Genomic DNA, 26,756 nt, shown 5'->3' with positions numbered 1-26,756 from the left:
CCTGCAGTTCAGAGCCTCCACATCTGCTCTGCTCTCCCTGGATGCTGCAGGTTACGGAGGAGGAGCTGTCAGCCAGTATGTCAGGTCCAGCTGTTCTTCGCTGGTTTGGGGCCATACACGGACTCTCTGGCTGTTTGTAAATAATGCCGGCTGTTGGCCCGGCTCGCCCGACCAACAATCCTCCGTTGTGCGCAGGGCTGCCCGGCCGCAGCGACACCCGTGCGAGTGCACCAGACAAAACCGGGGCCAACCCTGCAACGAAAAGTGAGTAAGGGCGAGCGAAGTCTTCACTCTCTCTCTTCCACTCCCGCAGAGCCTGACTCAGCTATGACGTACAGGGGTGTAAATCTGGAGGAACACTGCTCCCGCCAATGGAGTTACGCAGGCGTAAAACTGGGGTGAGTGAGAGGCGGCTTAGGCGTCCATGCAAATGCCAGATGTCCCTGTGAGCGGCTGGTGCTGGCCCATGCGTCAGAGCCAGCAGCTGTACACCAGCGGCTTTACGTTGGCTGCATGGCTGTGTTTGTTGCATAACTCAGCGTGTACACGCAGATCTATTGTGCACACACAGGAATACACGGGCGCGTGCACACAGCGTGCGTGGGGGCAGGTGTACACAGAGCGCGAGCCTGGTTCCACCGAAGTTAACTGGGAATTTCGCCGTTGACATCAGTGGAAACAGAATTAGGTCCATTTGATGTGCGCCCCCGAACCAGATGCCGCCACGCACACCTACAAAGCGTGCACACGCGTGCAACCCACATGGGGCCAGAGCCGTCCAGATGAAGCCAATGGAGCCACGCTGACTGACAGCTGCTTGGGATTCGGCCCACTGCGGGTAGACACACACATGCTCGACACTCACACAACCACGGCACGCTCCTTCTACGCAGACGTGAATATGCACAGAGCCAGAGCGGTAACACCCCCACCCCACCCCCCCACAAACTCAGCCCGTTCAGCTCAGCGGCCTTGGCGCTTTGTGCACGATGGGGACATGGGCATATCCAAACCTCATGCCACGGGCCCCGTTCTATGCGTCGCTATTTTTGTGGACGGCAGCGGCCGCTCCTCGTTGCACGGGGCGGGGGAAGGCAGGGAGCGTTCCCAGCACACAAAGGAGCTCCCCGCTCGCCTTTGATGAGTAATTACTGTGCCCTGAAGGCAGGAGTCTATTTTTTCCAGCCCTCCAGCCACGTTCATTCACCCCGTTCTCCACTCGGCTCTGTTTAACTCCCCCTCTGCCCGGTCTCCAGTCACCGCAGCGGCTACTAAAGCGCTTTTGTTCGGGGACACAAAGCAGGAGAAGGTCACACGACACAAAAGAGCCCACAAGGCCAGCTTTCACCCACAGCCGCGGGTCCCCCCTGAGCCCGCACTCCAGCGTCTGCCGGGGCAGGGAGAAGCCAACGCCAGCGGCTCGATCAGTAAGCTCAGGGAACGCCGGTGCTCCTGCTGGAGCATGCCGGGAGGTTTGCAATGCAAGCCAGTGTGGGGTGGGGGGGGGTCACCCGTGGGAGGGTGGCAATGCAGTGGGGATGGCCCCGGTAGCTGGATTCTTGGGGGTGGGAAGGGTATTGATGGGACCCTGACACAGTGTTACCCAGGAGGCATGTTGCAGTGAAATGCTTTTATTCATCAACTCCAGGGAGCTGGGATCTCACTCTAAGAAGCCCTAGCCAGTGTGGGTCTGATTCTCATCGACGCCCAATGGAAGGCCCCTTCCCAGTGCCAGGATGGCGTAAAAGGGCCTTTGACCTGTCGGTCTTCCTGGCTCTCTCCAGGCTACTTCCTGCTCTAAAGCTCCAGGAGCAACAAAATCCTTAGTAATTATTATATGTATTATATGTCCCAGGACCTCATCGTGCTAGGGGCTGTACAAACACAGAACAATGGCACCAGGTCACACCTGGGGAATCCCAAATCCTCCCAACCTGAACCCAGCCAGTGCCATGCCGAGAATGTCAGGGACCCACCCCGCTCCCGTGGAAATCAAAGGCAAAACACCAGGTGACTTCACTGGAGGCAGGATGGACCATCTGGCTAGGATAATATCTATGTCTAATCACTTCACCCGGCACTGAAATGCAGCCACTTCAGGGGTGGGGCTCAGCAACCCCGCACAACTACTTTAGGACAGGAAGCAGAAGAGAATACCAGCTGGATCTGAAACTGGAGGGGGAACTCAGGCAGAATGTGGAATTTGGGGAGGGCCCGGGTATTGACACCACGTCCCTCACAAATAGCCTCACTGCATCCAAGAATCAGAACCTCAGGTTTACACCATATCTGCAGTAGCGCAGGGCCCCCGACCCTGGGCTGGGGCGTTGGTTACGTGTGACTCAGAAGGAAGATCACCTGCTATTGAGTCATCAGCATCAACCCAACACCCAATGCCTATCCAAATACTGACCTCTCCCACCCCTACGTAGGGTGCGAAATCCAACAAGATCACAGTTGGAGCTGGTAGAGCCGCAGCACAGAACAGCTGCAAGCGTCGGACTCTGCTCCAAGCCTCAAACATACCTGAGCCTCACACTGGCTGCGTGACCCGTGATGTGCTGATGTGACTAAAGGCTTCCTCTTCCCCTCTCGCTAACCTAGGAGCTCAGAGGCGATCGCCGCTGGGAATCGGCTCTGCAAAACTCCAGGCAAGAACTAGGGGAGAATCTAGATTCCAGGGGAGGGACTCACTTTATAAACAGCAAATGGCATTCTTAGCACCTTGCATTTTCACTTGTGGCACTAGGAGTCTAAGTCCAGTTTCGGGAGGGCAGGAAACCACTTCACAGACATCACCTCTGCCCTTGGCACTAGCCAGATCCTGGCTGGCAGTCTCAACAAAGAGACCAAGGTTGCGCGTGAAGGCTGAATGCCCTGCTGGCACTGAAGAAGGGGTCCCTGCAGACGGGTGGGCGTCGGCAGCAGGGATCAAACCTGGGACCTCTGGAGCTAAATGCACGAGCTGCTCCTGGATGAGCTAAAAGACGCGTCTCTTGGCCAAGGCTGTGGCAGGCTCACCAAGCTCTAGCTGGCCTAGCCACCGCTCCCAGCATGCAGCGGGTTACATAGGGCTAGTGCTCATGCAACTGATGAAGGAGCAGGCACAATGTTGCCCTTTGTGGTATTGGGGACTGAGCCTCCCAAACAGAGAGTTTGGGTGGGGCGTGGTGACACTCCTGTTATGCACAGCCGGGTGGAACCGGACACAGAAGAAAGCAAATCCCTTCAAGTCCCGTAAGCACTGAGTGATCACTGCACACCACGGCCCCCACAATTCAGTCCCCAGAGTCAATTACAGCAGGCTCAGCGCTGCTTTATTTCACCAGCTGCTGTGACCCCCTGGGTCCACTCCAACAGCCTGGGATCACCGGAGCACATGAACATCCTGGCCATGAACCCTTCAGCCCAGCCACACCCCCTGCAGCTGCAGCTACGAAGGGAGGTGGCAAAGAAGCTGACCTACATCACCCAAGGAGTGACGACCCCCTTCCCCCCGCAGGGGGAATCCTCGGTGCACACACAGAGGGGTATTTGTGTGTTAAAGATTTCAATGCATAGGGTATCCTGCCAATCTCCTGACCCAGCGTTGGCTGCAGGCAAATCAAAAACCAACCAGCCGCCTTTTAATCCCCCTAAAAATCCCCATTAATTCAGGAAAGAACCACATCCTAGGTTCTTCCCCAGCCAACAGGGCAGTGACAAGACAACCTTGGCCAATCGAAATACAAGAGAGAAGTCTCCCGACTGCCTTGTCTCCAAGGATATGGAATTTCTCCATAAGTGTCACCTTAAGTTTCCCCATCTTCCTCTACTTTATGGAGCGTGAAACTTCCCATCAGACACGTAGCATATTTCTGTGTCTATCTGCAGCCTGTTTCCCCGGGCTACGCACGTGTTGACTGAGATGCACATGCCAATTCAAATCCTCCCTGACCCTTTCTCCGATGTAATTACTATCTTCTAATCCACTTTAAATGATACCGGCTTCAATTCTCCTTTCGGCTCCAGGGCACGTGTCACTGAAGGTTCAATCTCTCTTCACCCAAGATGATCTGCTTCCTGCGCTTAGCAGAGGCGGGGCTGTGACCCGACTAATTTTGTGCTAACCCAATGCCTACACGGTTGCCTCCGTCTGCGCGTTGCCACGCAGCTGTGAAATCGTTGCCACGTTCCACCCTAGAAGTAGCTGCATTTCAGAGGCCGCAGAGGCGACTCCTCTACGAACTTGTGACAGATACTAAACCACTTGGAGCGCCTTTGGCCATCAATGCACAATGTAATCATGCAGTAGTAGCATGGCATCTGTGTATAAGTGTGATATAAGTGGACTGGGAGCCAGGAGACCTGAGTTCTAATCTTAGCCCTGCTGCATGACCTTGAGCAGGTCATGTATCCTCACAGTGCCTGTTTCCCCTCCCACTCTTTGTCTGCCTGGTCTGTTTAGGTTGGAAGCTCTTTGAAGGAGAGTCCAACAATTTCTTATTTCCAACGTTATCCAGAAAAGAAACCGGGAAGACCTGGAACACGTGCTGAGAACGAAGCCATTGGGCAGTCAGAGGGACACACCCAAGAGGCTGACTAAAAGAATCCCTCCGTGGAAGGGAAGGAAAACGTATGGGACTTAACAACAGCGAGGGCATGCACAGAGCAACCCCTGATCGACAGGGATGGTGGAGCCTTCTTTGTGCCTTGGACAACGTTTGATGGCAGCACACTAAGCCCAGGTCTGTGGGATCCGGGCTTGTGGACTCGATGTTTCCAAGCCTGCGCTTGAGCATCCGCATTGTATTGTAAACCCTGGTTTGCAATTCCTGGAGCCGGGTCTCACTGTCGTGCTAATGCGTCCACACGGCACCACGCAGACCTTCTGACTCGGGTCTGGAGCTTGAGCTGCGTCCACACTGCAAAGTGACAGAGCTTGGACCTGAGTCTCAGCAGGACCCGGGCTCGGACACATCCCCTTAGCAGGGTCCTAGGACCCAGGTCATGAGTGCTTGCTCTAGGCTGTTCTAGGGTATCCCCAGAGGCCAGGCGTTGCTTGAGCTGGTTCACGTCCACCTTGCTCGGGAGCGAGAGGTTCGAGACAGGAGGCTGGCGAGGGAGGTCACTGGTTTTCTGTAGCAGGTTGTTGCAGGGCAGTGGTGCCACCGTCTGCCAGGAGCCAAGGCCTTCCCCACCCGTTAGGACCAGCCGAGAAGCACAAAGGTGCAGTTTGCAGGCGATAGCAGCCTCGTCTCCCAGCTCTCTGCAGAGACTGGTTTGATTTTCTCAGCAGAGTGGGAAGAGACCCCCAGGCAGCACAGAGCGCTGAGGCTGGGGGTGGACAGTGGCAGTGAGCCGGGTTTGGTGGAGGCCTGGCAGCTCAGAGCATCTCCTGCGGTCAGGACTGGGTGGAGGAGGAGGATTGCTGGGCTTCAGTCACCATGGGTGGCAGCAGCTCTCGCAAATTCTTCCCACTGCAGCTGACCAACCCCGCCTCTGTTGGAAACTTCTTCCCAGCTAGCAAATTCTGGTCTTAACTAAAACCCTGCAGCCTTCCAAACTGTCCCTTCCCGGTCTCGTTCTTCTCTTCCCCGCCTCGCTGGCTGAGCACAGGAGAACCCCTTCCCCACCCCGTGCCTCAGTTTTCCCATCTATAATACATGAGTAACCATACAAACCCATCTCGCGAGGGGGCGGGGAGGTCATGAGGCTTCGCTCCTCCACACTTGCAAACCACCCTGGGACCTTCCACAGCGAAGTGCTATGGAAGGACGTGGGGAGGAAGGTTATTATTTAGAATTATCCTCTCTCCAGGTGCCACCAGGAGGGACGCAACCTTGAATGCTGGACGCTCACAGACCCTCCGCGGTGGCTGACTGGTGTTTCAGGTTAAACGTAAGACAGAGACAAAGAGCCCATTGGATCAGCTACAATAAACAAGATTTATTTAGGAACTCGTAAATCAGGCCGGGCCCCCAGAAGTGGGGACACCCAGCCATTAAGTGCTCCCTCCCCTGCTCCCCCCCACCTACACGTATCTGATACCTGATGGATGTCAGGATCCAAGCTACATGCTCACAAATCACCAGGCTGCAGCTTAATGAAGACCCCATGCTTCGTGGCATTAAGTTAAAGGCAGAACACGCAGAGGAAGGTGCCTGGAACAAGCTACTGCCATGGCAGGGATGGAAAGGGCGGGGCTTTGCCAGGGGCAAGTGGCCACAGGCTTAGCTGGATGTAATCTGTCTTTTCTTTCCTTCCTAGATACAGGGTCAGAGGGAAAGGTAGGTCTCCTGAGAGCGTCCTGTGCTGAGGCTTTAACAGGAGGCTGCTGTCTCCTCCTAGTGGCTATTTAGGAGTAGGGATCGCATCCACCAGGAAAGCAGGCTGGAGCAAATAGGGGTTTGTAAACTTCGGAGGCTTTACAATGTTTTGTGTGTGTGTGTGTCTGTCTGTCTGTCTCACATACACACCCACACCCTCTGCCTTTGCTGACTGGACGGGGAGTCCTGGAAATCCTTGGTGATCAACAGCCTTTGTGCCATTTTCTGAGACTGCTTGAAATTGCCACCTGATCGCTGTAACCCCAAACATGACGGAACGTACCATAGGCCTGGTCTACACTTAAACATGAGGTCGACTTCGCTATGCCACTTGGGGCTATGAAAAATTTTGCACCCTGTGAGATGTAGTTAGGTCAACCCAACCGCCAGTGTAGATACAGCTAGGTCGATGGAAGAATTCTTCCGTCAATCTAACTATTGCTTCTCGGAGAGGTGGATTAACTGGAAAACCCCTACGTCAATGTAGGAAGCGTCTATGTTATAGGACTGGAGTAGCACAGCTGCATCTCTGTAGCTGTGCCACTGTGGCACAGGCATACCCATAGGCACAACCCCTGTCAAAAGAGGCAGGGCTATCTAATGGTTAAAGACCGGGGGCTAGAAGTCGGGACTCCTGGGCGCTGTTTCTAACCGTGTGGAAGGAAATGTGCTGTACCAATTTGGGTACGAGACTAAGAATCAGGACTCCAGGGTCTACTCCTGGCTCTGCCACTGACTCACTTTGTGACCCTGAGCAAGTCCCTTAACCTCTCTCTGAGCCTGGTTCCCCATCATTAAAACTGGTGAACTAATTTCTATTTCAGAGGGCTGTTGTGAGGCTCCATCAATTCACACCTGCAGACAACGTATATAGACACAGCAGGTTCAGATCAATCCTGCTGTGTCTTCCCCCTGAACTAGCCACGTTTCTTCTTCAAAGGGTAGCCAGGTGGGTTTAGCTTTAGGACCTCCCCAGTGCACTGTCAGCAAACACCAAGCCCCATCTGTCTCTTCCCAGCATCCGGCTTCCCACGTTCCTAGGAATGCTGCTTATTCAGTAGGGAAAAAAGCCAATTTCAGGTCTTTTTCTCTCCTTTAATGAAAGGAGAGGAACATGTAATGGCTGATTACTGTGATTGTGGTTAGCCAGGGCTTCTGGGACTTGATGCTTCAGTTAACTGGGGGATATACCGGAGCATGAGAAAGGGATCTGAGTGACCACGTGCTGCCCTAGGTGGGCAGGAACAGAGGCGAAGCAGGAATAGAGACTACCTTGCTTGCTTAGACCTACCAAGTTTCTCCTCTGTGACCAAAATCCTGGTACTGGACTAGGCCTCTTAGAGATTATTGTCTTCTCCATAAGACAATGCACAATATCACACCCACAGCTCGGTACCACCACTCAATCCACCATCCCGAGTCATCCCACTAGAATCCAGAGTGAGGAGCATGGTAAAAGACTTGAGATTGATAAATGGCTCCAAGTACTCACCCAGAGCCACTCCGCTAGCTGCTGTAATCTGAGAACATCCCAGCTCTGCAAACTGCTACATCTTCTCCACTGCGTGCACCTTCGGGCCACGTGGCTCACATGGACTTCAAACCTTCTGGCCCCTGCTACTGGTAGAGGTGCCAATAATTCCCCAGAGTTCACGTTGCCATCAGCCAGTTCACCAAATGCCAGTCACCTTGCTATATGGGCACCCTTGCTGCTCCAACTGCTTCAGAACTACAAATTCACCCTCCCATGTCTAATCCTTTGCACTCTCCAAAGTACCCATCTAGGTCACCCACTTTACCAGCTGGCCTTGGCATCTTCCACTACCGACTACCCCATGCTGCTCAGAGCCCAGCACACTATCATATGCCCTACCAACTGCTCTGCCCTCCCCAGCCCCTTCCCCCAATGCTCCTGCCAACTTTCCCAAGACACCTGCCACATGGCCCCTTCCCTGAAGCACAATGGAACGTTCACCACCATGCTCACTGCCCTGCGGCTCTTGCCGTCAATCAATACGGGCGTCACTGTCATCAGCCGTGTCAATCATCCCATACCAAAATGGTCCTTAAAGGTACACATGCCAGGCACCCCACAGACCTACCTCACCTGCAAACCTTCTTGGTTTCAAGACACTCCCTGCTATGAAAATACCCTTGCTCCTAGAGAGCACCCTACTCTTCTTCCTCTCCCTTATGTGAACACCCCTCCTCCTCACTAGGAAAAGACACCTTTCCGAGATCACCATCGCCCTGCACAGTGGTGACCCCTGACTCTCTTACTGCATTAGGGCTAATGATGCAACCATCAGGTAGGGGAGGGTTCTCTGATTTTCAGGTGCTCAGCATCTTTAATTGAGGCCAGATTTTCCAGAGAGCTCAGGTCCCATTTAGGCTCCCAAATAAGGGCCTGATTCTCAAAGTGCTCAGCCCCCAGTGTGACACGTACAGCCAGATTTTCAAAAGAGCCATAAAGGTTAGGGTTAAGATTCAGCCATGTTACCTTTTGTCTCTTCAAGCAGCTGTCCTTTAGCCACGCTTGGTTATTTCCACCACCGAAAATATTTAGAGATGTTTCTTTTGAAACTTCCAGTAATACCATAACTGAGCAAAGCCCTGATTTTTTTTATTTCGTTCCAAAGATCATCCAAGGCTCAAATGGAGGGCACAGACCTGACTAATACACATGACAAGGTCCCCACTATGAAGCAGTAGGGCGGAAACTTGAAACGACCCGTGATCTCATTTGTTTAACACGCACAGAGTTTTCTAATCTTCATTTCCACGATTCAACGTTTCTGACATGGCATGGCAACATAAGAAATGACAGAATAACGTCAAGTTTGGGACAGGAATTCCCTGACTTGGCCAAAACGTTTTGGTAGGAGTGGGGAATACAACCTTTCCTACAGTACACTTACCTTGCAGAAGGCATGCGAGTGGAGGGACATTGGAGCACTGCACCCGAAGAAGTCTCCTTGCTTTGAACAGGTAGGTGGTTGAGGGTTGACAGCCTGACTCCACAGAGTTTTCTGGTGGGAGCAGAGCTCATCCCTTTCTGGGGATCCCTTTACAGGAAAGAGCGCTCTAGGGCAGTGATATAATGGCTCTTTGTAGGGGCCCTCCTGTGCTAGAGACAGGTCAGAGGGGTTGGTGCATAGTCCTTTTAGGGAACCCCTGCCTGGCCGGAAAGTTTAAAAGGGGGTTGGAGCATGGTCCTTTTGGGGAATCCCCTCCCTGCAGAGAAATGGGGGGGGGGGGAGGTGGACATGGTCTTTTGCAGGATTCCCTGCCTGGCCGAGAAGTTTAAAGGGGGGTTGGAGCATGGTCCTTTTGGGGAACCCCTGCCCGGCTGAGAAATGGGGGGTGGGAGTGGACATGGTCTTTTGCAGGATTCTCTGCCTGGCAGAGAAGTGGGCTTGGGTTGGAGCATGGCTCTTTGCCCATCACGCTGGCTGGCTGGCACCGGGCGGGGAGCGAACAGCGGAGAGCCAAGCCAAACCCGAGCCCCCTCAGGCACCAGCTCCTCCAACACGTGCATCCCGCGTCCTTCCCCCCGCGGCGGGACTACAATTCCCAAGAAGCCGTGCGCCTAGCGAGGCAGAGCCGAGGCCAATAGAGAGAGACTTTGCTCCGCGGGCGAGGCAGGACGATGCCTGCCGGACGTTGTAGTCTAGCCAGCATCGGCCTCGCCGGAGAGGGGCGAGCAGGAGGTGGCTGGCGAACTACGAATCCCAGAGCGCTTTGCGCGCCTGCGGGAACCAATGAGAGACGCGCATGCGGAGGACTGCGCAGGCGCTGTTGGCTGGCTCCTCATGTGGAGGTCAGGGTTGTGGCAGGAGGTGAGTGGAGAAGCGGGGAGTTGGGGGGCCGGTCCGGTCCCTGCCGGGAGTGCGGGGAGGAGCGCTAGCTGCGGATCCGGAGAGGGAAGTGGAAGGCCGGGGGTCAGAACCGGAGCGCGTGAGGCGCCCCGCCCACCGGGGGGACGGGAGCTGGGAGTGGGGCCTCCTTTGGCGGGAGAGCGGGGCTGGAGGAGGCTGGGGGGCTGGGACGGAGGGGGAGCGGGGATGGGGAGTTGGAGGATCCTGGGGGAGTTGGGACGGAGGGGAAGCGGGGCTGGAGGAGGATGGGGGGCTGGGGAGGGGGAGTTGGGGGGGAGGGGGGGTTGGACGGGGCTGGGGGAGTTGAGAGGGGGGGAGTGGGGATGGGGGGCTGGAGGAATATGGGGGGTTGGAGGGGGCTGGGAGAGTGGGGGGAGGGGGAGTTGGAGGATCCGGGGGGAGTTGGGAAGGGGGGAGCGGGGATGGGGGGCTGGAGGAATATGGGGGGTTGGAGGGGGCTGGGAGAGTGGGGGACTGGGGAGGGGGAGTTGGAGGATCCGGGGGGAGTTGGGAAGGGGGGAGCGGGGATGGGGGGGCTGGAGGAATATGGTGGTTGGAGGGGGCTGGGGGATTTGGGAGGGAGGGGGAGGATCCTGGGGGAGTTGGGAAGGAGAGGGAGCGGGGATGGGGGGGCTGGAGGAATATGGTGGGTTGGAGGGGGCTGGGGGAGTTGGGAAGGAGGGGGAGTGGGGCTGGAGGGGGCTGGGGGAGTTGGGAAGGAGGGGGAGTGGGGCTGGAGGATCCTGGGGGGTTGGGACAGAGGGGGAGCGGGGCTGGAGGAGGATGTGGGAGGCTGGCTGTCTTGGGGGATGGTGCCAGGGGGAGGATGGGGGGGGCTGGGAAGGGGGATTTGGAGGTCCTGGAGTGGAGGACAAAGCAGTGGAGCCCTAGTGCTGGGATGTCTCTGGAAGGAAGCACGGAGAGGAGAGGAGGAGCATTTCAGGGCCTTGCCCTGGTGTGGGGGCGTGGAGTGAAGTCTGTGGCCTTTGCAGGGTCTGACTTCTGGGAGTCTGGAGCCTGAGGATAAGGGAAGGGGAGCTCCATGGAGAGTCTAGTCTGAGGTGTTGGGCTATGCAAGGGGATTTGTGGGACATGGGGGTGTGGTGAGGGAAAGGGACGCTCCCGTGGTAAGGGGACAACCTTCAACTGGGCTTGAGGTGAGATCTGACTGGGAAGGGAGCCTGGGGCTGCAGCTATTCCTGCTGTGATGAATGCTGTCAGTGGGGATGGGAGTTCTTTATGGCTCCGTCCTACAGAGGGACAGAGGAAAACCTAGGCTCCTTGAGTAGTACCTTTCTAATATGTTTACTGGATTTTTGCAGGTGTGACTCTGCAAAGAGGCTGCAGTTGGACTGACAAATGGCTTCCAGACTGTTTGAGAACATTGGCAAATTTGGTTTGGGATTAGCCATTGCAGGGGGAATTGTCAACTCCGCTCTCTATAATGGTGAGGAGCAGAAGAGATGGAGCTGAAATAATCTTTCTCTACTAAAAATTAGTGAAGCTGAGATATTTATAAGAGAGTATAAACTTGCCTTGGGATAGTTCTTAAGATCAGCTACTCTGAGGATTGGGAGAACGAATTAATTGGCCTTCCTGGCCTTCATTCTTGGTTGCTCTGCTCCTTGTGTTGTCACTCACGCCAGTGCAAAATGGGTGTACAACATTATCATTCTTAACGGCTAGTATTTGACACCAGTGTAACTGACGACACAAGAAAAACAGAGAATCAAATCTCCTGCCTAGAAAACTGTCTTCTATGGTGTTCTTGAAAGGAGACTGGTCTAGTGATTGAAAAGTAGGGGACTAGGAGCCAGAAGTTGTTTTATTGTTTGCTCTCCTACTGACTGACTAGCTTGACTTTGGGCAAGTCACTTATTTGTACCTCAGTTTCCCCATGTAAAATAAAAATACTTGATTAACCCCCTGGGAATTGGAGAGGCTTAACTAATGTGGATAAGCCTCTGATATCCTCTGTGAAGTGTTTCGGTAATGTGCAAAGTATGATCAATGGTGATGGTTAAAGTTGTATTTGATGTGCTCTTTTTTTCTCCTCTAGTCGACGGAGGACACAGAGCCGTTATCTTTGATCGAGTCCGTGGTGTTCAAGATGTGGTGGTAGGAGAAGGAACCCACTTTCTCATCCCCTGGATACAGAAACCAATCATCTTTGACTGTCGTTCTCGCCCACGTAATGTCCCTGTCATCACTGGCAGCAAAGGTGAGCGTTCCAGGCAAGTGGCAGCTGTGAGAGCAACATTGGTGTCGTTCACCCAGGGTCCCTTAGGGTACGTCTACACTGCAGTTAGACACCCGAGGGTAGCGCGTGCCAGCTCATGTAGACATACCCTTAGTGCCCATGTCAACTAGGGCGCAGTCCTGCAAAATGCTGGCTGCCTTGCACTCCCCATGAAGGTAATGGCAGAAGGAGGTTTTCAGCACCTCGCAGGATAGTGCCTCAAAGTTAAGGCCCTGTGAGATTGTAGCTCCTCAAAGCACCTCTTTGATCATATGTCCTGTCCCTTAGTCTCATGTTGCTTTTGGGTGACTTGGTAAAGTAAGTTAATGGGGATGGGATCCCTGGGACAAAATAGGGCTAAGTAGGCACGGCCAGAGGGATGGTAAGGCCTGATTTTCATGGTCTGTGTCCTTACAGAAAATCATAATCAGGATAGGGCTCTTGTCCTTTCTGGTGTGGCAATCCCATGGGTGCTGGCATCAGTCTGGCATGTTTTCTCTGCCAGCAGTCTGTTCTGTGATTGGTAGTGATAAGGAACCCTTTCCTCAGGCCTTCAGGTTGTCCCTTAAAGACAATTTCCCCACATGTAGAGTAGGGTAAATAATTCCCAGCCTCAGAAGCAAGACAAAGCTTAAATCATGTTTGTAAGAGGTGTTGAGATCTCCAATGAAAGAGACAATAGAAGGACAAATGGGGCAGGAGAGATACTTGCCACTGCAAATACTGTGGGAGGGAAGAGAGAGATCTGAACACATTTGTCCTTCCCTGTTCGGTGGCCGTAGAAAGAGCAATCACATGCTATCCCTTGTCCCCATGATTTGCTGTCTAACTCATGCACCTATCTCTGCAGATCTACAGAATGTGAACATCACGCTGCGTATCTTGTTTAGACCAGTTGCCGCCCAGTTACCTCGAATTTTCACTAGCCTCGGTGAGGATTATGACGAGCGCGTACTGCCGTCCATCACCACCGAGATCCTGAAGTCTGTTGTGGTAAGGACCATGCAACGGCTTGTGCCAGTTGTGCTGCTGTGATCTTCCCCTAGCAGCAAGAGACCTAATTTAGCATGGATCATTCAATGCTCTGGACTAGAGACACCCTCCTGCAAGTTGTCCTCCAGAGAATGAAGATGGTCATAGCGTTGTTTGCTTCTCTGCCATCCCCCCGTTTGGGAGAGTTGATAGTTGCATCAGATACAGTCTTGTCGATCATGATGGGGAGCTGAGTTCATTTTGGTGCTCCTCAAAGCCCCACTCAAGAGTGAACAGTTATCGTCAGCCCCCTCTCCAGCCTTGAATCGCTGTAGGACTTCCCAGCCTCTCCAGCAAAGGGAGTCCCTCTTATGCCACAGACAGCTCCTTGAAAACTGCCCACCTTCCCTCCCAGCTCCCCTGGCTGGCTGTGAAGAAGCCTCAGGCAGCCCCCTCACCAACCTAGGCTTCTCTGCCCCAGTCTTGTAGCATTAAGCTGCAAAAACATGTGGCCTTTTGGAAAGTGGAAGGAGAGGAGCCACACAATACAAACACACCATAGGGAGAAAAAAGAAAGGGGTGTGTGGGTGGGGGCTGGGACGGGGACAAGAGAAGGAAGAACAAAGGATGATAAGAATTGGAAGGAAAGGGGGAGTAGCGACAGGAACTGGACTGCTAGAGTAGGGTCTGGTATTAGGGGCACAAAGGGTGCCCTTGACAATCAGCTGCAAGTAGGCTCCAACTGAAAAGGGCTGGAATTCTCTTTTAGGCTGCAGCCCCCAACATCTCCCTGTCGGTGATGGGGAAAGCTGGGTGGAGAAGCTCAAGATGTTGTGAGCTTTCCTTCATAGAATCTGCATGTTGTTTGTGCATGTCTCTTTCCCCTCTCACTTCTGCTGCCGGTCCTGGCTTCAGGCTCGTTTTGACGCAGGAGAGCTGATCACACAGAGAGAGCTGGTCTCCAGGCAAGTGAGCGAAGACCTCACGGAGCGAGCAGATACCTTTGGCCTCATCCTAGATGACGTTTCCTTGGTAAGAGCTCTCTCTTTCTAGGAGTTTGCTCAGATAAGAGCCAGTGAGAGTGTAGCATGGTAGCTAGAGCAGGGGACTGAAGGTTGGGACGTCTGATTTTTATTCTAGGTTAGGGGAGGAATGTGATGCATTGGGTAAGTCTACACTGCAATAAAATACCCATGGCTGGGGCTGTGGGGCTATAAAAATTGTAGTGTAGCTGTTTGGGCTCAGGCTAGAGCCTGGGCTCTGAGATTCTGCATGTGGGGAGGGTCTCGGGGCTCATCCTGGAGCCCAAACATCTACACTGCTATTTTTAGCCCTACAGCCCAGCCCCATGTCAGCTGATCTGGGCTCTGACGCTCAGTGTCACAGGTTTTTTCTCGCAGTGTAGACATACCCTCAGGGGCTAGGACAGGGCGCTGGTAGTTAGTTATTGGGTTTTGTTCCTGGCGGCTCTGTTACTGAGTTACTGTGACTTGAGCAAATCCTTGAGGACCTGGCCTGTACTGACTTGCTGGCCGACAACTGTGCCTCAGTTTGCAAACTGTTTAGAGACTCTTGTGGAAGGCCCTATATGTGCATAAGGGGATCTCAGGAAAGCCTGCAGAAGGACAAGCTACAATATCCTGAGCACCCAGTAAAAAAAAAAAAAAAAAAAATCCAAACCTTGTTTAGCATCTTTCCCTTCAGTTTTCTGTCAGTAATTAAATTCCTCCTCCTGGCTACCCCCTGTTCTGAGACCATCCTTGAGGTGAGCTCTGCTCTAGTGCTTGTTGTAATTGAAAGCCTTTATTACATGCACTGCACTGCTTCCTGGGATTTCCCTACAATAGCCTATCAGAGCAAACTCTGGACTTGGCTTTGGGTGTGTTCCTTAGAAAAACACTATCTTGGTGAGGTGTGTTCCCTGTCCCAGTAGTTCCCTGCTGGAAGTGAGTATTGGCTCTTTCTGCCTGAGGTGGCTGCCTTCTGAACATGCTGCTGAGGGAGGCTCACCTTTCCCCTATTGCATCTCAGTAGAGTGCAGCTGTTCAAACAGTCTGCTGAGAATACAAGTACAGAATTGAGCGGGAAAGGTAGGTCGGTTTCAGGACAGCTTGACCTACAGCGAGCTCCCCCTACTGGCTGCATTGGGAAGATGCAACAGGACTTTCTGGGAGGATAGTGTAATGTTGCTTTGAGGCTATGTCTACACTACCGCGATAAGTCGACCTACGCTACACACGTAGCTGGAGTCGACGTACCTTAGGTCGAGTTACTGGGGGGGGGGGTCGACGTGAGAAACTCTCCTGTCGACTTACCTTACTCTTCTCGTTGGGGGTAGAGTACAGGGGTCGACTGGAGAGCGATCTGCTGTTGATTTGGCGGGTCTTCACTAGACCCACTAAATCAACCACCAGTGGATCAATCTCAGAGCGTGGACCCTGGCTGTAGTGTAGATGTAGCCTGAGTCTAAAGCCTACTGTGGGATGATTCCCTTACTCGATTTTTTTCTGGCTTTAGGTGGCTTTACTTAGCAAATGCTTTACAGCTCTGTTCGCCGCCGCCGCCCATTAAATTCAAAACAGAAACCAGTTGAAGGTAGAAACTGAGTCAAACCTGATCGAAGAGGCTGCTGCTCCATTCACGTCAATGGAGCTATGCCTGTTTACATCAGCTCTGAGTTCAGACTGTAGAACATGGTATGGCTCTCCTTCTTGGTCCAGTGTACCAAATAAGATCTCTGAGGAAGAGGGACCTCCTTCCTCTTCTCTTCTCCAGCTTCAGTGATACAGGCAGGTTTCCTGCCTCTCCGATGGTGAGTGGTTCCTAGCAGCAGAACTGTCCTAATGGGTACTCTCATCTTCCTCATTCCCCGCCCTCCCCCCTTAGACACATCTGACCTTTGGGAAGGAGTTCACGGAGGCAGTAGAATTGAAGCAGGTGGCCCAGCAGGAAGCAGAGAGAGCCAGATTCATAGTGGAAAAGGTAAGTGGACGACTTCCAGCTGGGGACTGACTCCGGTATCATCCAGTTCCTACCCCGACTAGTAACATGCATCTGCCAATGTTCTGAAGCACTTAAGAATGCTCTGACCAGGAAAGCATGCCACAGAACGGGCAGGCTCCATCTGTTCTTAATAGTCACACTTCAAAGCTGCGCTGTTACATTGAGTCTTCTGAAATCAGCTGTGGTATTTTTACCAAATCTACTGAATAGCAATGTTCTCTGGAGGTTTTTTAAAGGAGGGAGCATCATCTCTTGCAAGAGCTGGGGTGAGAGATTGAGGGTGCTCTGATTCTGTTTCTGACTTGCTGAACCTTTGAAACAGTCAGTTAAGCTCTCCATGTGCCAGTCTGGAGAATGGGCACAGTACCTACTTCAGGGGGGTTGCTGTGTGGCTTAATTCTTTGCACTGTACTTGGAGATCCTTGGCTGATGGGAGCGCAAAGCATTGTAAGTTTCAACAGAAAATAATCTTGTTTAAAAAGTCCCTGAGCATTGTTGGAAACACAAGTTTCATGTTGACACATGCTGAAAATGAAACTGATGGGGGAAACAGTGAAACTAACCATTCCAGTTGTAAGATGGTAACGAAGCAAGTCTGTGCACCTTTACCTGGGATCTCTTACCTTGCCAGTGCCCCTCTTTTCTTATCAATTAATGGCCTGGCTGAGCTCCCTTGTTAAGGCTGTTGGTGCGGGAGAGGGGAAGTTCAGGTCTTAAATCATCGAGGACGGCAGCTGCATTTTCCGCCTGCTTTTCAGATTCTTCATTCCACCCATTCCTACCCTACATGCCCATTCTTTTTCGCTCCCCTTGCAGGCTGAGCAGCAGAAAAAAGCGGCTGTCATTACTGCCGAGGGGGACTCAATCGCAGCCGAGCTGGTCGCCACCGCACTGACCGCAGCCGGTGACGGCCTGATAGAACTGCGCAAGCTGGAGGCAGCCGAAGACATCGCTTACCAGCTCTCACGGTCCCGCAACATCACCTACCTGCCGTCAGGCCAGTCGGTGCTGCTCCAGCTGCCCCAGTGAACGTAGTTTTGCAACCAGTCATTACCTAATTGCCTCTAAATAATCCCTTAAACAAAAAAAATCATTGAGATTTCCTGATTGGGTAAAGCAAAGGAAACAAAATTAAATGCATCCTCAATCGAGTCCTTAATCTCGTCTCGCTCAGCTCTCTTTGATGAGAATACGGAGTTCCTCCGATGGCCTTGTACACTCAGTGCAGAAGCTGCAATGGTCAGTAAACTAGATGGAAGAAACTGCCCCTTTCTTGAGAATCCAGGGTAGAGCGGGGTGGGGGGAATGATGTCTTGTGTTCGCTTCTTGGATGAATCTGTAGTAGACCAGGCCATTCTCTGTTGACCATAGAAATTTTGTACCAATGAGACTTCATTGTCCTGCTTCACAAAGCATGGTCAATATAGGCAATGGCACACGTGCCCTGGACTACCGCTGTTTGTCCCTGCTGCCTACAGAAAGGGAATGGGAGTGCTGAGGGCCTTCTTCCTTACTCAACCCAGTGTTTTGCAGGTGTCAGCTGAGGCTAAGAGGACATCTGTTGTCAGGTTAGCAGCTCTGCTCTGATTGGCTTTCTGAACCGTGGCATTGTAGGCAGGAGGGGTGTGGCCTTATGGCATGTGACTGGGGGTGTCAGAGCAGCTGAGTTCCACCCTTTGCACCCCAAAAGGTGGAACTTTCCTGATGTAGAAGTGAAGCTATTTCTACTATACAGGAAACATTCCTTCTGTGCATAATGAAATAGTTCCCTCTCTCCGCCTCCTCCCCCTCCTTGGTGCCGATTGCTGTGACTCCCTGTTGTACGCGGGGTTGGGTCTCCACCAAGGTTGGTAAATGTGGTGGCGTTTGTGTCTAATTCAGACAAAGAAGGTCTGACTTAATGTTCCACGGTTCAGACAGTCTGATCTTGGCAGTATGATTTGCTGCAGCACCACCGCTGCGTTTTTATTTAGGGAACCTGAATTACAATGAGGATGTGAAAGACGAAATTGTATAACCCAGCCTTCAATAAATGAAACCACCACCCTGCCCAGCTTTGTCGTGTTTCCATTTCTTAAAAGAATGAAGTTCTGAAAAAAGGTGCTTCTTGCTGTTGCTATTTCAGGTCACAAAGCAAAAAGTCCCCAGCAGCAAGATTCTCTCTGGCTCCAAAGAAGGGTGTGTCTTGAGCAAAATTCCCAAACAGTGGAACAAAAACAAATTGCTTTTGGTTAAATAAAACTTGGCTTGAGCCAATGGAGCTCTTGAATTAAAACTTGAGCCGTCTTCCACTAGAAAATACTAACCTTCACGTGTCTGTTGCTGGGCTTCCTGTTTGCACTTAGTGTGAGAATCAAAATGCCCTGATAAGCTGTTGTGAGACTTTTCGCTGAAACCAGTAAATAGAAGACATCTTGCTAGGCTTCTGCTGCAAAGATTCACCAACTGGACTTCCAGAGGTTAGAGGGCTCATGCATCTCAAGCGGCAGAATAATTCTGGGGGTAGAGCACTAGACTGAGAATTGGACTTGGGGGTCTAGTACCTGCTCTGCCATTGATCTACTGTGTAGCCTTGGGCAAGTAACGACCTCCCTGCACATCAGTTTGCCCATCTGTTAAGTGACTCTTACCACCTTCCTTCATACCGTGCATGTAGAGCAGAACTCTAAGATCTATTAGTTATCCTGGTTTTATTTATACTAAGGCTGCACCTACAACTCCCAGGCCTGGACCATGCCGCCATTGTGCTAGGCGGTGTACAAACCCAGAACAAAAAGACAGCCCCAAAGAGCTTATATATAATACACTGACTACACCTCACTCCCAATGGTAAAAACAATTCCTGGCTGGTTGCTGGAGCTCAGAAAGGGAGACCCCTTTCTCTTTGTGTACAGTCCAGCTCAGTTCTAACCTGAGAATTTCTAACAGGGCAAAAAAAGGGTATTTCTTTGGCTGAATGCCTTTCTCATAGGTGAAAACTACCCCCCATGAGAGCATAAGCTCATTTCCTCCCATGCATTGCCCCACCCTCCACTCCCAACTCTTTCCTCTGTGGATAAGATCAATTCCACATCAGTATCAGCCTTCAAGGTGAAAGGCTTTTAAAAAAACTCAGTCATTGCCTGGTATCGTTTGGGCTACTGGTTACCTCACTGGCAACAAGCTCTGCAGGGTGATACCACGTAAAGTTACTGCTCCAGATCGCTGAGAAATCCTGATGGCAGGTGGCACTTGAAAGAACTGCTACGTTCTACAAGGCAGAGCCTGTCACAAAGGGGTTAAGTTTAAAATTACTTTGCCACAAGATACTGCAGTAGTAGCTCAAGAGATCCTTTCTTTCCCTCTCCCCCACTTTTTATCGGATATGGAACCTGCCTTATTTGCCACCTCATCAGCCAAGTGCAGAGACCTCAGACCACCCGCAAATCTGGTCAGGGCAGTTGTCAATGATGTGAGACATCATCTGTCGTTGGCCATGGCCACATGTGGCATCCTTTCATTAACCTCTAGTGTGAAGGCTAGCTGCATATAGACCCCAGCCTATTCAAAATCGGTTCAGAAGGGCCCAGAACCGGCATGGCAAATCAAAGCCAGGTACACACATGGTCAGGTCAGTTATAAGAGACTGTTCTGTAGCGGATGTCAGAAACCATTCTTCTCGCTACATCGACATCACAGAGAAATCTGGGCAGGGCAAGTAGGCCCACAAAGGGTACCTCACTGACAGGTGCGCTCTTGGGTGGTCAAAGCAACTTGGGTTTGCTCTGATCTTCTCAACCATTCTGGCTGTAGCATCCTCATGCCAGATGTGGGGAGGAGTGACGTTGCTTAACATGGGGAACCACAATACTGGTGTGGGTCGAAGCGTGCCAGTTACGATGCGCAGGGTTGAACAGAGTTGTGCGTTACCAACTTGACGTGGGATGAATGGAGCCAGATTGGAGCACCATATGCTGCAGCACAGTAACAGGGCTAAAGCAGATGACTGGAGAGTTTGAGCATTTGCTCCCCATGGACTGCTGACCAATTTTGTTTAGCAGGTAGTTACATGACCTCACCTGAAGGCAGTTTTCCTCAGGAGGTTAAGATATATGAGAAGTCTATCTAGGATTACTCCAACATAGACTGGGTGAGATGTCTGTTTCAAGTGATGACCATTGAGAAAGCTATTCAGTTCTTTTGCTGTTCTGGCACTGTAAAGATGGAACATACTCAAAATTGTCTTGGTCACACTTGGTTGTAAATGCCACCAACAACTGTATTTGTCCATCTTAATCACGTCAACGTTTAGGGCATCTTCAAGTCTGGGGAATGACCGTGCTTGGACGCCTAAACAAATGTCTCCCCCACTGGCAGTGTCTCCTTTATTCTAAAGGAAGCACCCATTAGGCATGAGTGAAGTGTAGTCTCAATGAAATGCTTTAGCACTGGCCCCGCTCACTCCACTACTTTTCTGTGGTGGTGTAAACACCTGGCTAGTAGGACCAGATCTGAGAATGCTGCCCTGATTTTCATCTGATGGCCACTTTTGATCCTTGCGCTGGAATCCGCATGAAGATAAAAGGGTGCTTATCCCATCCAGTCCTTTTTCTGCTGCCAAGGTAAGATCTTTCAGTGATGAGGTGCCTGAGCTTTCAAAGTATTTTAAACGTCTGAGCAGAAAGGTAAATAATTCCCAAATAACTTCCAGACCCGCTTTCCCCTCCACTGCTCCCATTCTTTATTTCTGGGTTTTATTGCTTTAGACAGTCTTTTAAGGAAGCTTCCACTCTTCTCCCATGGCCCTCTTTAAAGACCCTTAGTGCTTCCTGCATTTCTCTAGATTAAGTTTCATGCGCCAGGTGCTGGGCTCAGAACAGTGGATCTAAAATCCCTTTCTCAGCTTCTGTTGTTCTGTGTTACTTCTTCCTCCAGTTTCATGTTTTCAGCGGAGTGGAACGCTTCCTGCTGCTTTTGCTGTTAGCCTCGCTGGAGGAGATGATTGAAGGCCCGAATGGTGACCTCTGGGCCTTATTACTTACTATTTCCTCCACTTTTGGATGTAATTCTTTTCACAAATGTTCTCTAGTTGTTAACTGCCCTGTTACCCTTCCTCCAGCTGCCTCTGGTTTTAAGCCAGAGCTGTCATGAGACTGAGAATTTCAAAGCTCCTCTTGAAAGCTGCATTTGTCCCACCACCTGCAAGGAGAATCTCTTGGCTATCCCGTGCCTACAGTAGTTTCCCAGGTTGGTAGAACATGTGGCACCAAGCTCCAGCAGTGGGCAATGACCCCAAAATCAGGGACATGAGAAAAATGGCAGCACAGGAAGCTTGAAAATGAGGCCTGGGTACGTGGGTGGCTTGGGGGATCAGGGTAGGATACAGAGCCTCTACCCTGACAGATGCGGCTTTGACTGAGTCCAGCCGTAACAAAGGTATCAGCATCTCGTGGGCTATGCCAACCGAGCTTGGAACTGTCAGCCCAGTTCTCTGTATACAGTTGTCCATTCACCCGAAAACACCACCACAATTAGCACTAATTAGCAGCCTCCTTGACAGTCTCAGCAGAGAACTCCAGGCCTGAATTGAGCCAAAGACTGATCTTCCCTCCTCTCTTCTTCCCTCCCCCCTCCCCGGCTGGGAGCTTCCTTAACCAAGGTTAAGATGCTGGCAGGGCAGTCTGGAGGACACTTGCAGTGCCACGACCCGTTCTGTACTTGTCCTGATGGGTTTAGAGAGGACTTCGGGCTCAGGTCGCATCAAGCCTGCAACTTCCAGCAGAATTATTTAAAAAATCAGCACCCCAATGCCCTCTTGAAGAACGTGACTTCCTCTTGGTTCAGCATTTATGATGTAAATAACAAACAATAAAAGTGAAACAGCGGCAAGGATTAAGATGCACTGAAGGTCAAAAAATGGGGACAGGTTAGAGGCATGTACATCTTGTGCTTCTCAGTGCAAGGTAGGTTATTTTGTTACCACTGATCTCCTCATGGTTAAAGCACACTGTTTCTTATTCCCCTCTCTCCTTTCCGTTAACACCCTCCTCCAACTACTGAGGAGTCCTATGTGAGCCCCCGGGCTTAATTTGGGTTGAGTTGCTAGACCCACCTGTCTCTGCCCTTTCCTACCTAAGAAAGGGATTCTGTGTTAGTGGAGAGACCGCCATAGCAGGGTGCATGCAATCATTGGGAAGTTATGAAAGAGGAACTGACTCGGTGGTAGTGAGAGGTGTTGGACGGGCACCCCTGAAGGAGGCAGTCCGATCTCTACTAACCAGCAGAACTGGTGCACCATGGAAAGGCACAGCACTAGCTTCAAGTATCAGAGGGGTAGCTGTGTTAGTCTGAATCTGTAAAAAGCAACAGAGGGTCCTGTGGCACCTTTAAGACTAACAGAAGACTAACTTCTGTTAGTCTTAAAGGTGCCACAGGACCCTCTCTAGCACTAGCTTCCTCCATCTTGCCCCAACAACACGCTTGAAGCTTGTTCCTGAGAGATCAACCTTAGGCAGCGAGGAAGCAATGGTACTCGCCTGTCATCCAAAGGTGCCAAGCGCAGAGGTAATTTTGTGCTAGAATCCAACATGGGGAAGCGGTGACTAAAGATGGATGGTGGTTGGGTGTGCTAGCTAAAATGAAGTTGAAAGACCTGGAGTTAATTCTCAGTAGATAAGGTGTCTGCAATCAAAAACCACTATCCCCACTAATGGGCATCCTTCTCAGAAAAGGGGATTGACCGGACCATGAAGACTGAACTCCCCTCTCCCTGCCATATTTGGTCTTTCCACCAGGTACGTGTCCACCTCACATCAGTGCATCTGTTCAGTGAATGTTGGAGGGCACGTCCCCATCACTAAAAATATACTAAAAACAAAAAAGGAAGTCCCTCAAAGCAATGCCCAGTCCAGAATCTTTCCTGTGTATTGTTCCATACCAAAAACAAAAAAATGCCTCTCTGTGTTTCCAAAACCTCCCTGTAGCTACCTACCCCACTGACTGACACGGATAGCAGCATCGTGTTCGGACAAAATCCATGGCTTCTCCAGTTTCTTATGGGTATCTGTGAAGATACTTTAGACACAAAGTCGGGGGGTTAATTCACCAGGTGAGAAATGAGGGCACCAGCCACGACAGGCCATTTCATTCACCGAGAAGCAGAGATCTAAGAGGGAATACATTTTTCACAGACCCACACTCTGTTTGGGGGAGAGCAGTCATGAGCAGGCCTTGTCCTTGTAGCACCACTAGATGGCAGCAATAAATCTGAGCAGAGCAGAACTTGTGGCCAGAAAAGGCAAAGAAAAGAAAGAGGGTGTTTCCCTTGCAATCAGGGCAGGTGAGTAAAGAGGTCAGGGTACCCTCGGAGAAGAAAGGCTCTTCCCGGACGTTGAGGGCAAAGACAATACTGAGCGAGTGCTGGGCCAGCACTAAATATGCAAACCATCGGTGTGAAATCTGTCACACGTTCATGTGCAAACAAAGTTTGGGTGCTCAGCTGCGTGTTTAACCCCTTCTATGCCAGGTTATCCCATTAAACCCGTGATACCAGACTCCTTGCCAAGGCAGGCTTTTCCAAACCAATCTCCCTTGCTCATTTCACTGGTTTACTGCTACTGTACTAAGGCATCTCATTCAAGCTGTGCTGCCCTTTTCCCGGTTTAATATGTCTTGTGCCAAGCTTTCGGTAGCTACGACAGTTGTATCTCTGGTCACATCTACACAGCACAGAGTACCCATGCCCGGGCACCCACACATGAAACCTGTGCTTGCCAAGCATGTTGCATTGGTACGTTCACCTACCAGCGTAGCTGCATCGACTCTGGAAGTGCACTAACTCCTGTCTGATGCTTGGGCTCTTGCGGACGTACATATGGCAGGGTTCTTAGCACCTCACTAGCAGGTTCCATTCTAGGGTTTGTTTATGGATTGTAGGAGAACTTGTCTGTCGCCTGTGTAGAACTCTTCTCAGCTCTCCAAAACCGTCAATAGCCGGCTCCTTGTTTAATCCTTTCCCCTGCCAATTTCCATGCCCGACATGGCAGCATCCCCTGTGCACCCCTGATTCTGGAGATACAATATTTCTCACAACAGCTGTCACATACCTTATCCCTAGTGGTGAATCCAGTTGCAGGAAGTTTCTTGCACCCAGTGCCCAGGGGCAAATCCAGCGGCAAGATTTTTGCCTGATGGTGAATCCACAAGCAGGAAGAAAACAGGTGGTGTTGAAAGCACGTCGTTCTTGCACGTCTAACGCAGCACCTCTCATTTCACAGTAGACTGCTGCCTGGAATCCCGTTGGGATCTTCTCACAGCTGCTCCATAGGGGGATAGAAATGATAAAACCAAGAGCTGGAGAGGAGGAATTTTAAGCCGTGGAGGGATTACATCGTCGGGCTCAATGGGTAGTGATCAATGGCTCCATGTCTAGTTGGCAGCCGGTTTCAAGCGGAGTGCCCCAAGGGTCGGTCCTGGGACAGGTTTTGTTTAATATCTTTATTAATGATCTGGAGGATGGAGTGGACTGCACTCTCAGCAAGTTTGCCGATGACACTAAACTAGGAGGCGTGGTAGATACACTAGAGGGTAGGGATCGGATACAGAGGGACCTAGACAAATTAGAGGATTGGGCCAAAAGAAATCTGATGAGGTTCAACAAGGACAAGTGCAGAGTCCTGCACTTAGGACGGAAGAATCCCATGCACAGCTACAGACTAGGGACCGAATGGCTAGGTAGCAGTTCTGCAGAAAAGGACCTAGGGGTCACAGTGGACGAGAAGCTGGACATGAGTCAACAGTGTGCTCTTGTTGCCAAGAAGGCTAACGGCATTTTGGGCTGTATAAGTAGGGGCATTGCCAGCAGATCGAGGGATGTGATCGTTCCCCTTTATTCGACATTGGTGAGGCCTCATCTGGAGTACTGTGTCCAGTTTTGGGCCCCACACTACAAGAAGGATGTGGAAAAATTGGAAAGAGTCCAGCGGAGGGCAACAAAAATGATTAGGGGTCTGGAGTGCATGACTTATGAGGAGAGGCTGAGGGAACTGGGATTGTTTAGTCTCCAGAAAAGAAGAATGAGGGGGGATTTGATAGCAGCCTACAACTACCTGAAGGGGGGTTCCAAAGAGGATGGAACTCGGCTGTTCTCAATGGTGGCAGATGACAGAACAAGGAGCAATGGTCTCAAGTTGCAGTGGGGGAGGTCTAGGTTGGATATTAGGAAACACTATTTCACTAGGAGGGTGGTGAAGCACTGGAATGCGTTACCTAGGGAGGTGGTGGAGTCTCCTTCCTTGGAGGTTTTTAAGGCCCGGCTTGACAAAGCCCTGGCTGGGATGATTTAAATGGGAATTGGTCCTGCTTTGAGCAGGGGGTTGGACTAGATGACCTCCTGAGGTCCCTTCCAACCCTGAGATTCTATGATTCTATGATCCTGTTGTGCTGAAGTCCTGCTGCCTAATGTTAATGCTGTAATTTATGAGAGGCAGAGGGATCCACCAGGACCCTCATTTATTTGATCTGTTCTGCACAAGTTGTTTAAGTGAATTTAGAGCTGGTAGACGGTGCTAGCCTGGCAGGCTTTAAGACCAAGGTCCTGTATTTATTTAGCCACAGAACAGGGACAGCAGTGCATGCTTAACCCCAGCATTTCGCCACCAACATCTCTCAGGCCTGAGCTGGATGCCCCATGTCTTGGGCCAGCTGAGACTTCCAAGGAGAGACAACGGGGGCCAAGTGCATTGGTGCTTTCCAAGTAGGGACTAGACTGAGAACTGCCAAACTCATTTCACGGATGCTGCCCGTGGGCAATCATCTGGTCACCGGCTCCAGTCGCTGCTGACCTACGATGGGTGCAAGCTAGGGTGAGGGCCTCCATCCCTTCTCTCCCTCATTTTAAGTGTCTCAAGATGATTTGATGGTTGAGGTTTTTAATATGGAGGAAGATTTCAACCTGCATCTTTATCATTTCTCTACAGTTAATTTGCATAGCTGAGCTCTAGACTCTCTAAGGCTGCTTGCAGGCTCACTTATCACTCAGAACAACCAAACACGCTTTTGTTCAGCACAAACAAACAGGAAACTGCCTGATTTCCTCTCTGCCTCGCCTCCCCCCCCCCCACCCCCCGTTTTTTTAAAATAGATAACCAGTTCACCTGATTTGTGAAGAGAAGACCATGAGTAACCACACAGCCAGGCATCATCAGAGCGGTTGTAACTTGGAGCTTAGCCGTCAAACAGAAAACATGCTTTCTCTCTGTTGCAGCAGCTGCCGGAGCCGAACTCTATCCAGGTAAGGATGCTCCCTGGGTTTGCTGTACTGTATATCGTAGAGCACAGCTGAAGGGTACGTTTTATAGCCATTAGGGCTGGGGACTG

General features: G+C 51.4%; 1 protein-coding gene across 1 annotated transcript; it reads left to right on the top strand.

Annotated features, from left to right (window-relative positions):
* The first annotated feature begins 10,071 nt into the window (after positions 1–10,071).
* PHB1 (prohibitin 1) lies at positions 10,072–18,449 on the top strand. Its single transcript, XM_065422436.1, has 7 exons — positions 10,072–10,147; positions 11,509–11,633; positions 12,246–12,407; positions 13,276–13,418; positions 14,313–14,429; positions 16,284–16,379; positions 17,217–18,449. Exons 2-7 carry the CDS (start codon positions 11,546–11,548, stop codon positions 17,427–17,429), a joined length of 819 nt encoding a protein of 272 aa, XP_065278508.1. The 5' UTR covers positions 10,072–10,147; positions 11,509–11,545; the 3' UTR covers positions 17,430–18,449.
* Positions 18,450–26,756: the final 8,307 nt, after the last annotated feature.

Source organism: Emys orbicularis, chromosome 25, assembly GCF_028017835.1.
Source record: "Emys orbicularis isolate rEmyOrb1 chromosome 25, rEmyOrb1.hap1, whole genome shotgun sequence".
In the NCBI taxonomy this organism is placed as follows: Eukaryota; Metazoa; Chordata; order Testudines; family Emydidae; genus Emys; species Emys orbicularis.
The sequence above is the reverse complement of the archived record's forward strand: the minus strand, read 5'-3'. Positions and strand labels throughout refer to the sequence as shown.

What these genes read in the sequence shown, in the direction of transcription:
- PHB1 (XM_065422436.1), top strand. Translation starts at nt 11,546, where the DNA reads ATGGCTTCCAGACTGTTTGAGAACATTGGCAAATTTGGTTTGGGATTA. An exon ending in TGTCATCACTGGCAGCAAAG is followed by an intron (nt 12,408 to 13,275) that starts GTGAGCGTTCCA and finishes CTATCTCTGCAG; the next exon opens with ATCTACAGAATGTGAACATC. An exon ending in CCAGATTCATAGTGGAAAAG is followed by an intron (nt 16,380 to 17,216) that starts GTAAGTGGACGA and finishes CTCCCCTTGCAG; the next exon opens with GCTGAGCAGCAGAAAAAAGC.